This window comes from Loxodonta africana, chromosome 10 (assembly GCF_030014295.1).
Source record: "Loxodonta africana isolate mLoxAfr1 chromosome 10, mLoxAfr1.hap2, whole genome shotgun sequence".
NCBI lineage: Eukaryota > Metazoa > Chordata > Mammalia > Proboscidea > Elephantidae > Loxodonta > Loxodonta africana.
In genome coordinates this window covers 70,119,711-70,131,094 of record NC_087351.1, presented here as the reverse complement: position 1 = coordinate 70,131,094, position 11,384 = coordinate 70,119,711, and the positions used below count along the sequence as shown (strand labels likewise).

Here is an 11,384-nt window from a genome sequence, read left to right as displayed (position 1 = left end):
TTTTAAAGGTAAAAAACTACTCTTTTGAGGTCTTTTAAAAAAAAAGAAATTTTTTTTTTAATTGTACTTTAGGTGAAGGTTTACTACGTTTTACTATTTCTATAGTCATTTGAGTATATGATTATTGGAGGAATTTAGAGAGAATATTGTAAATGTGACTTTAAGGCTAGTTTATTTCAAGAAGGTGTTTTAAGAAAAACAATGAGCTTAGTACTTGAACTATGTGTATCCTTTTCTAGGAGCTTCAAGTTAAATCAGCTGCACAATTCAGCAGGGAAAAATGAATTGGGTTATCCATGTCTCAAAGGTGCAAAGAAGTAGAACAGCCACTGTTACCTACCACCTCTGAGCATGAAGTCAAGGAGATTATTTTACTTATGTTCTAATTTGAAGGGGCTTCGTTCCAAAAAATATATATGACAGTTTGATGTGTTTTATTTTTCTGCAGGGCGCAATTACTGGAATTGTCAACTCTGCCAATTTATGTGCACGTTTTTCTTCCGCTATGAACAGACCAATTGTATTGCACATTTATCTGGCTTTCTGTAGCCTCCTGGCTCTCAACTTTTCTACACAATGTCTGGCCTTCCCCAAAATGGAAAGGAGAGAGGTAGCACGTATTCATGCAGAAGAAAGGCAGCCTGAGAGGACAGACATAGAAGACCTAGAAAATAACTCCAAAACTTCAAAACAAATGCTCTGGCAGGTGGTCTCTGAAGATCCAATGGTAGTGTCAGAAGGACCCTCAGCAACATCATTAAATAAAGTATCCCCTATTAATGAAGGTACCCATCCTGTAGGAGCGAGGCTTACACAGCCCAATGGCCCTGATGTTTATACTCCTACGGAATCAGTGGTCCCAGTAGGTGAGGAACTGTTTGGTTCCAGCCAGCCAGAGAGAATGTCTCCTGAAAGCGGACTTTCTAAGGCCATGTTAGCCATCACTGTCACTGCGACTGCTCCTCTGGATATTGATGAGACGGAGGAGCCCTTTAGTAGTACCAACATTCTGCCCATTGTAGAAGGGACCATAGAAGCAACACAAGGTTTTCTGAAGTATTTGGATGGTCAGTTATTTGCAACTGAAAGTCAGGAAGAAGTTAGTCTGGATCATTCACCTTTATCCTACGTAGATACTAAAGAAGTGCTAACCACCAATCTGAGAGCTGAGAAATTTGAAGCAGCCACAGAACACAGGTCAGCTTCTCTTCCTGGTGCTAAGCCCACAGCAGGCACTGAACCTGAAAGCCTTACACTGGATAGAGAGAGGCCTTCACAGATGACAACTGATAATACCCAGGCTACTGCCATCAAGCACTTACTTGCAACCACTGAGGGTGCTTTGAGTGTTGAGCCAGAAACTGACAGCCTGCTTGGAACCCCAGAAGTCATAGCCAGTGTCAGCATAGCTGTTCCAACCACCTCTGTCTTAAGTGATGAGTGGGATGACGCCAAATTAGAGAGTGTAAGCCAGATAAGGGCCCCAAACCTTGGTGACAACACAGAGACTCAGGTGAGAATGGAAACATCTCAGACAGCACAAGTCACCCGTGACTTTGTGGAAGGGGCTGAGCCTTTGACAGTGGCTGCCAGTATGGTCCTGGGGCTGCCTGAAGGGGAAACACACACAGGGACGGAATGGCTAATAGCACATGGGGATGAGACATCTGCTGCCTTCACCAATCAAAGTTCCTTTATTCCCACAAGTCCAATGGAAGATGTGGAAGTTTCAGTTGTAAACATGTTCCAAAATTCAGCAGGCTTCACGGAATCCAGCACGGAAAAGGATGGCATATTTTCCTTAGAGACCACTGTTTCCATCTCAGGATATGATTCTGAGGCATACCAACCACTGGGAAACACATTTAAAGGTAAACAACAGGAACAACAAAAAGAAAAAATAAGCAAACAAGCTTTGTTTAATATGGAATGGTTCAATTTGGTTTTGTTTTTTTTAAATGACAATCAAGAAATAAGTCTTACAGATTTTAATGAAAAGCAAAAGAACACAAAACTTGTATTTTATGTAGAAATTACACCAAAATATATCCTTGCATATAGATCAGTGGTTTTCAACTGGGGACAGTTTTGTCCTTCAGGGGACATTTGACAATGTCTGGAGACATTTTTGGTTGTCACAACTAAGAGGTACTGCTGGCATGTAGTGGTCCAGAGGTGCTGCTAGACATCCTACAGTGCATAGGATTCCCCCTGCCACAACCCCCTAACAAAGCATTATCTGGCCAAAAAGTCAGTAGTGCTGAGTTGAGAATGTATAAACGTATAGGAAAGGGTGAAAGACTGTATATTTAAATGGTGTAAAAAAAACAATGTAGAATACTTATTTACACATTGTAAAAATATATATCCCTAATGTATCTTACAAAAAAGCTTTAGGTATGTATGTGTCTCCTAATATTAACATATGAATTCTCCAACTTTGTTTTCTCACAGAGAATTTTATTTAGAAACAAGGGGGAAAAACAATAAGGATAAGTCATCTGCTGGCTTGATTCTACACTTTCTATTTTCTACAAGTATGAATGTGGCAAACTGGCAAGCCTTATATTTGTTGCCGTGGGATAATGTTTTTCTTTTATTAAGTGTATTTGCTTAGATCATGGCGTGGGAAGGAAAGGCTTAGTGTAATGTGCACACTCTCATTCCAAATTGTTTTAGAATAGATGTAAAATTTGTTACATAAGCCAGGTAACCCAATTAATGAAACTATCCAATTAGTAATACATTTAAAAGTGTTAAGATTAAATTAAAGTGACAAAAGATTGATTTTTACATGTCCCATTCATTTTTGAAAGACTGAAAGACCTAGTTTACTGTAAGTTTTTTTTTCATACATGCTTCTAGAAAAGTTGGTTTTTAAATGACATTAAAGTTGGGTCCATATGATGTGGAGGGGACTGGATATGACTAAGAAGGTTAGTTCAATTCTCTATTAGACCTTAAGATATTTCTAGGCTCGTTACGGTTGTATAGTACCACATTTTTCATTGAACAATTAAATCCATGATTCTTATGTGGTAAAAAAACAAACAAGCAAAAAAATCTCAGTTGCTATTGAGTCGGTTTTGACTCAAGGCAATGCCATGTATTTCAGAGTAGATCTGCATATCATAGGGTTTTCAATGGCTGTGATCTTTCAGAAGTGGATTGCCAGGCCTTTCTTCTGAGGTGCTTCTGGGTGGATTCAAATGGCCTACCTTTCGGTTAGTAGCCAGCACTTAACTGTTTGCGCCACCCAGGGACTCATAGATTACTCTAATTTCTATTTATACAGCCTAAAAGGTAAAATGGATTTGGTAATAGTCCGATTATTTTGATAGTTGTATATGCTCATTACTTGTTCGTAATCTCCACACTAGCTGCAGTCTTTTAACAGGCAACTTCTTTTTATTCCCAGCACATAGCACAATACTTGGCACATAGTAGGTGCTCAATAGATTTCTGTTTAATAGGTGAGTAAATGAACACAGAAAACCATTCAGTTTGGAATTATGTAATTTGGCTATTTGCCTGGTCCAGATTAATCAAATAGCTTCTCAGTGTTCTGTGTGAAAAGAGGAACAGTCAAGCAATTCCTTTCACTTAAATTTTTTGTCCCCAAGAATTCAAAAGAATGAAAGAAGTGAAAGACTGAGATTATGGATGTCTAGTGCTGCTGTAACAGAAATACTGCAAGTGTATGGCTTTAACAAAGATAAATTTAGTCTCTCACAGTCTAGTAGGCTACAAGTCCAAATTCAGGGCATCAGCTCCAGGAAAAGTCTTCTCTTCTCTGTTGGCTCTAAAGGACATGCTCTGCTCCTGGCGCTGCTTTCTTGGTGGTACGAGGTCCCCTTGTCTCTCTGCTTGCTTCTCTCTTTTATATCTCAAAAGAGATTGACTTAAGACAGTATCTACTCTTGTAGATCTCATCAGTATAACTGCCACTAATCCATTTCATTAACATCATAGTGATAGGATTTGCAACACATTGGAAAATCACATCAGATAGCAAATGGTAGACAATCATACAACACTAGGAATCATGACCTAGCCAAACTGATACACACATTTTGGGGGACACAATTCAATCCATGACAATCGACAACAGTAATTAAATATTTGTTCTCAAAAGTGTTCATTATGCTTTCATTTTTTTTTTTTAATTCTTTTATCTGATTTTTTTTTTCAGCTATGTTGGTGTTGATTCCCTGGTCCTCCAGATGTCCCAGTCTGCATTCTAATTGCTTGAGTCTGCTCCTCTGACTTCCTATTGCGTTGTCTAATTCTGTAATTTTATTGTTAATCTTTTGGATTTCTACATGCTGTCTCTCTATGGATTCTTGCAACTTATTAATTTTTCCACTATGTTCTTGAATAATCTTTTTGAGTTCTTCAACAGTTTTATCAGTGTGTTCCTTGGCTTTTTCTGCAGTTTGCCTTATTTCATTTGTGATGTCTTGAAGCATTCTGTAAATTAGTTTTTTATATTCTGTATCTGATAATTCCAGGATTGTATCTTCATTTGGGAAAGATTTTGATTCTTTTGTTTGGGGGGTTGGAGAAGCTGTCATGGTCTGCTTCTTTAAGTGGTTTGATATGGATTGTTGTCTCCGAGCCATCACTGGGAAACTAGTTTTTCCAGAAAATCCGCTAAAAAAAAAGGCAGTCAGATCCCTATCAGATTTCTCCCTCTGGCTCAGGCTATTCGGATGTTAATGAAGCCGCCTGGGGAGGGTGGGGGAGGGAACAGAGAGATAGGAGAGTAGCACCTCAGAATATAGCCAGAGTTGCTTGTCTTTCTTGGAATGACTATTATATCTAAGATTCCCGCGGGGCGCGTCGCCTATGTGTGCTGGCTGTGTGGAGATTGCCCCCGGGGGGTCTGGCCCGCTGGAGTCATGGTCAGATCCTCCGCTTCCAGCCCCACGCCCAGCGTCAAAGCTCCCCTGCTGGGACGGTGCACTCTCGACTCCAAAATCAGTTGCTGCCTCCCGGGGACTTCTCGTCCCTCCAGCCGCTTTGCTGTACCACCCTCCAAACCGGTTGGGCCCCCTCCCAGGGTTAGTTCAGGTGGGTGGAGCAGCTCCCCGTGCTTGTGCCGTGACCGAGTGTCCCGGCTGGGACGCTGTTCTCCCCGCTCCAATACCAGTCGCTGCCTCCCGGGGACTTCTCCTACCGGCTGCGTCCCATGCCGCCGGCGGAACCGGCTGGTCCCCCTCCCGGGGTTAGTTCAGGGGGGTGGAGCAGTTCTCTGTGCTTGTGCCGTACCTGACTGGTACGCTGGGTCCAGGCTCTGAAAACAATCGCTGCTTCCCCGTATTAATTCGTTCTCCGTCTCTAAATCTGTGTTTGTTGTTCAGGGTTCGTAGATTGTTATGTATGTGATCGATTCACTTGTTTTTCCGTGTCTTTGTTGTAAGAGGGATCCGAGGTTGCGTCTGCCTAGTCCGCCATCTTGGCTCCTTATTATGCTTTCAAAAATGAGGACAACACAGAGAACTCATACTGCTAAAAATGATAAAACTATGTAGTATTATCATCTTGTGGCAGAGAGCACTGTCCTAGGTGCTGGAGATTAAAAACAACAACAACAACAACAAATTCCAGCTGTCAAGAGATTTACAATCTTACTGGAGAAAGAAACAAAACAAAACAAATATTCAAGGAGCAAATATGAAGCACATGTAAAAACCTTATCCTCACTCACATTGTTTGTCCCGTAATCAGGTATATTAATCCATCAAATGTAAAAAAACCTCTTGAATACAAAAGAAAAAATAGCCCAAACTGGGGGGCTACCAAGAAAAGGAATTGCTTATACTAGAAAAACAAACAAGCAAATAAAAACAAACACACACTATTCTAAAGCAAATACCTTGTTTCTAAGGAAAAATCAGTAATAGGAAGTACCACGGTGTCATTACTGAAAAGTTTTAGAAAACCTAATCCCTAGAATGCTGCTATTTTTCATTGTATAACTTACTGGACTTGCTAATGTGCTATGTATCTAGAACTAATAATTTAAAATAGATGAAACAAGGTCTCCTAGAAATTAAGGTTTTAGTAGTGACTCAGTATTTGAAATTTCTAGCACAGTCCCTTCTTAAGAAGGAAGCAAATCTTGATCCTTATAAATAGCCTTCAATGATGTATTTGAGGAGATTATAATATAAAGAAAGTGGTCCTGTGATAGATATGTCATGCCCTGCAGGTTTATTGTATTCCCCTTTCTTAATTTAAAAACAAATGCAGAGCTGGATGAACCCCTGAAACTATTGCCGGGACAATCTTTAAAACTTAAACCAAAAAAAGCCCCTGAAATCTTCTTAAAACCAAACAGTAGTTTAGCTTACCTAGTAAAAAAGGCCTACCTTGAACGTTATGCTCTTTTAAGAACTATCTATATGGGATCAAAGTGATGACAGGAACTCAAAAGATTAGATAGGAACCTTAGCGGACAGTGAATTTATGTTAACGGGGCAGGAACAACTCAGAAAAAGAGGGCGAGAATGGTTGCACGACTCACAGAATGTACATTGTACATGTAGCAATGGTTGACTTGGTGTATGTTTTGCTGTTTATATTCTTACAGCAATAACAACAAAGTAAAATTAAAAACCAAAAACAAATGCGTAGCTAGCACAGTGATAAAGAGTACTAGCTGTGCAACCTTACGCAGGTTCTTAGCTTCTTTAAACCTCAGTTATTCTGTATAATAGGGATAACAATAGCTGATACCTGTTGAATACTTACAGTCCCACGATGGTGCAGATGGTTAATGTGCTTGGCTGCTAACCAAAAAGTTAGCGTTTCAAGTACACCCAGAGGCACCTCAGAAGAAAGGCCTGGAGATCTACTTCGGAAAAAACAGCCACTGAAAACCCTGTGGAGCACAGTTCTAACTCTGACACGCATGGGGCACCCTGAGTTGGAATCTACGGAAATTTGTTTTTTTTTTTTCATTGAATACTTACCAAGTACCAGGCATGTAGTGATTGTTTTACATGGGTTATATAATTTAATTTAGTAACATCTCAATCAGATAGATACTATTATTATCCTCAATTTACACAACTGAGGCAACTCAAGGCCCAGAGATACTAGGTAATTTGTTTAAGGTCACACAGCTAGTAAGTGGCTGAACCAGAATTCAGACTAAGACAAATTGGCTCCAGAGTCTGCCTTATGGATCACTATGATATATGGCTTCTATGGGATGATATGAGCACTTAAAAATGCATAAACCCCAAACCGAACCAAACCAAACCAAACCCGTGGCCATCAAGTCGATTCCGACTCACAGCAACCCTATAGGACAGAGTAGAACTGCTCCACTGGGTTTTCAAGGAGAGGCTGGTAGGTTAGAGCTGCTGACCTTTTTGGTTAGCAGCCAAGATCTTAACCACTGTGCCACCAGGGCTCCGTCAGTGCATGTGGGAGGATAAAATAATGCACAACGAGTACTTAGCATTGTGTGTGTATGGCACAGAACAGAAACTCAGTGAACTATTAGTTATTGTAATTATTCTTGTTATGTTAAAATGCTAACTTCCTTTTCCCCTTGAGAAATGCAAATGTTAAAATTAATAAATCAAGTGCTTCTGAAAATTTTTGAGTGTAACGTAGTCATGTATCATTTGTTTCCTAACAAACTGATTATATTGATATTCAAATACATCTGAAAGGTAGCTTAGATGTTGATCTTCTTACTTTGTTTCGTATACCGCTTCTGAAAGTAACGGCAGTGAAAGCATTACTTACTGGCATTTTATTTCTGAGCTCTCTCTTTCCTTTTCCAATCCTTGAAATAGCTATCTGCACCCCTTTCTCCTAGTTTATTAATTATATAGTAACTTCTTAAGGTATAGAAATTTGGTCTATTTTAAAATATTGTTTCCTCCCTTTTAAGACATTATTACTCAAGAGATGACAACAGCTGTTCAAGAAGTAGAAGCCACTTTATCATTGATGACGCAAGAACAGGTTTCTACCCTGGAGGCCACCAGAGAAAATGGTGAGACCGAGGAAGGAAAAGAGCCTCCCACCCCGACATCTGATGTTCCTGGTGTTACTCAGCTGTCAAGAAGATCGGAGCCTGTGGACACTGAAGTTTCAACTACAGCCTTACCTTGGTCTTTCGAAGTTACTCCCACCGTGGAAGGTCTGTAAGGAGGGAATTGGTCTCAGTGTTTTGGGGGTGGATCTTTTCTGTGAGCTGACAAAGAATAGGATGAGTGAGGCAGATGGCCCTGACAGCGGCCATTGTGCACAGACACCTCATCTGGTTAGCGAATAGGAAAGGTAAGGGAAATTTCTCTTGTTTGAAGCTACGTGGCATAGCCTAAAAGGCTAGAGGTTACTTCCCAAATAAAAGCTGGATGGCTTATCTCTGGGTCCTGTGCAGCTAGACCTGAGCACTCTCTCCTAGTTTGCAACTCTGGCTGCTAGGAGTCAGAGAGGTGAGGTGAAAATAGCAAGGGTTTGAATCCCAACTTGGCCCATGTTAGTATTGTGGCTTCAAGCAAGTTGCTTAGCTTCTGTAAGCCTTGGTTTGTTCATCACTAAATAGCGCCTGTTTTATAGGCTATTTTAAGGATTTGAAATACTGTACACAAAGTTACAGGAGGCCATCAAAAGCTCTGATTTTTTTAAGGGCAGGAAGGCTCTCAATCTGGGTGATCTTTGAAATCACCTGGGTATTTAAAAAAGCATGCATAGTAAGTTGATTCTCATTATTTGTGGTAAAGTCCCTGTGAACAGTGAGTTAGTGACTACCCAACCAGCCTTGTTTGATCTTAGCTGGGACCATATACTGCTGAGTGACGTATTTTTTTTTACCACTTTGTACATGCCCATGTCCCTGAATGATAGGGAAAGCACCACAAGTATTGATCTTGGAGTTACAAATAACTTTCAGCTAGTAAGGGAATTTGCGATTATGGAATCCAAGAATAATGAGGAACGGCTGCATTATTATTTTTGGACCTCATGTCTGTGTCTCCTTAATTCAAGTGTGATCCACTTTTAATTATTTGATGCATTGTTTTTAACAACGTAACAAATACTTTCCAATTTTCCCACTCCCTTGCAAAAACGAGGGCCTTGTCACTAACCTACATGCAACTCATCACAGCCCTTCCTCCTCTGGTGACTGTCATCCTGAATCTTGTGTTCATCATTTCCTTGACTTCCTTTTCCTTTAGTTTTATTGCATCTCTATTTATTCTTAAAAGTATACATCTTAAACTCTTAGCTGAGTTTAACTTTATAAAAAGGATATCATAATGTAGGTAGCCTTTTTAGAACTTATTAATATTATATGATGAAAATTTTGACTTCTGTATAATATTACATTTTGAAAATATATTAGTTTATTCATCCAGTTTTCGTCCACTCTTCTGTTCATTTGGTTTTGAGTCATTTCCAGGTTTGGTTATTGTGAACATTACTGCCATGGGTATTCTTTTACATGTTCTTCATCGTATGTATGCAGGAGTTTCTGTTGGGTATATATAACCCAAAACCAAACCAAACCCAGTGCCGTCGAGTCGATTCCAACTCATAGTGACCCTATAGGACAGAGTAGAACTGCCCCGTAGAGTTTCCAAGGAGTGCCTGGAGGATTCGTACTGCCGACCCTTTGGTTAGCAGCTGTAGCACTTAACCACTAGGCCACCAGGGTTTCCCTGGGTATATATATACCTACTTAATTGTGGAATTGCTAATGTTCGACTTTAGGAAGTAATGCTCAACTGTTTCCCAAAGGGGTTGCACCTATTTATATTCCCACCAGCAATGTATGAGAGGCCCTGTGGATCCATATCCTGGTAGCTTTTAAAAGTACACTTTCTTAGGTTTCACTGCCAAAGAGATTCTGATTCAGTAAGTTGGGGTGTGTGGAAGGTAGGAGAATCTATATTTAAAAAGTTACCTCACGAAATTCTGATGCTCAAGCAGATTTGCAAACTACAACTGTTTAAATGTCTGTAGACTTGGGAATAAAAAAGAAAAAAATGTCTGTAGACTTGGGCACACTTGGGGCTAAATTGGGTGGTTTTGAAATTGAACACATTTCAGACAGAGATCTAGGCTCTTACAATTTATCTTGTTTTAGAGAAAGACACTTGGTTTTCAAACATAGTCTTCGGCATGTATTTTAATGAGTTTTTATTAAATTTGCTGCTTTTGGTAATAAATTATATAAAGTCCTGCAAAATCCATAATATTGTGAGTAGAATGAAGGGGAGATAGAGATTTCTTTTTAAAAAATTGTGATTTGAGACAATATTTTTTTTGGAAGAGAAAGTGTTTGACTCGGATAGCTGGTCTAGGTGCCAAACTTACTGTATATAAGATTTTGGTTTCATGAATCATTTTTTGCTTAAAAAGTGAAAGCACAGTTTGCATTTCTCATAATGATCATCTCGTGGATCACATCCTGTCTGTTTTTCTTGGCAGAACTGATGGACACGGTCACGGGACCAAGTGAGGAGCTGTTCACGTCGGTTTTGGACTCTCCAGTGACCCCCCCTGGAGTAATGGAGGAGGTGGCCAGCATTTCCCTAGTGCTTCCTGCTTCTGAGGTGTCCTCTGAGGGAAGAACTGTTGTTCCATCCATTAGTCGTGTTTATACAGCTGCCACATACGGCCTGGACCAACTTGAATCTGAAGGTATCCATGTTTTGAAGGGGATATTTTCTAGGACCGGTTGAGTCACTGAATGTTTGCTAGTGCTGCTGTAACAAGGATACCATAAGTGAGTGGCTTCAAAGAACAGAAATTTTTTTTCTCATCATTCAGGAGACTGGAAGTCAGAATTCAGGGCGTTGGCTCTAGGGAAAGGTCTTTGTTTCTTTCAGTTTCTAGAAGTTGCCATCAATCCTTAGTGTTTCTGGACTTGTAGATGCATCTTCCTTGTGTGTCTGTGTCTATTCTGCTCTTCTTATAAGACAACACTCAGAGGGGATTAGCTTTAGGATCTACCCTACCCGCTGTGACCTCGTTAACAAAAGAAAACCCCTATTTCCAAGCAGGGCTGTATTTACAGGTATAGGGGTTTAACTTTCTGGGGGATACAATTCAATCCATAATGCTTAGCAAATGTTGTTTTTGAGAAAAGATTAAGTGTGTTCAATCTGTATTTTAGACGAGGGATCGGTAAAATACGGTCTGGTCAAAACTGGCCTGCCATCTGTTCTTGTATGGTCTACAAGCCAAGAATGGCTTTTACATTTATAAATGTTTGGGGAAAAAAATCAAAATAAGAATAATATTTTGTGACATCTAGAAGTTATATGAAATTCAAATTTTAGTGTTCATAAATAATGTATTGGAACACAGCCAGACTTGTTCATTTCCATATTGTCTATGGCTACTTTTTG

The 11,384-nt window shown here is 39.8% G+C and overlaps 1 protein-coding gene across 1 annotated transcript; it reads left to right on the top strand.

The window, feature by feature from the left end:
• Positions 1 to 338: 338 nt before the first annotated feature.
• ARMH4 (armadillo like helical domain containing 4) lies at positions 339 to 10,989 on the top strand. Its single transcript, XM_023546202.2, has 3 exons — positions 339 to 1,871; positions 7,913 to 8,164; positions 10,462 to 10,989. The coding sequence occupies exons 1-3, from the start codon at positions 428 to 430 to the stop codon at positions 10,713 to 10,715; spliced, it is 1,950 nt and encodes a 649-aa protein (XP_023401970.1). The 5' UTR covers positions 339 to 427; the 3' UTR covers positions 10,716 to 10,989.
• The last annotated feature ends 395 nt before the right edge of the window (positions 10,990 to 11,384 follow it).

What these genes read in the sequence shown, in the direction of transcription:
- ARMH4 (XM_023546202.2), top strand. Translation starts at nt 428, where the DNA reads ATGTGTTTTATTTTTCTGCAGGGCGCAATTACTGGAATTGTCAACTCT. An exon ending in ACTGGGAAACACATTTAAAG is followed by an intron (nt 1,872 to 7,912) that starts GTAAACAACAGG and finishes CTCCCTTTTAAG; the next exon opens with ACATTATTACTCAAGAGATG. An exon ending in AGTTACTCCCACCGTGGAAG is followed by an intron (nt 8,165 to 10,461) that starts GTCTGTAAGGAG and finishes TTTTCTTGGCAG; the next exon opens with AACTGATGGACACGGTCACG.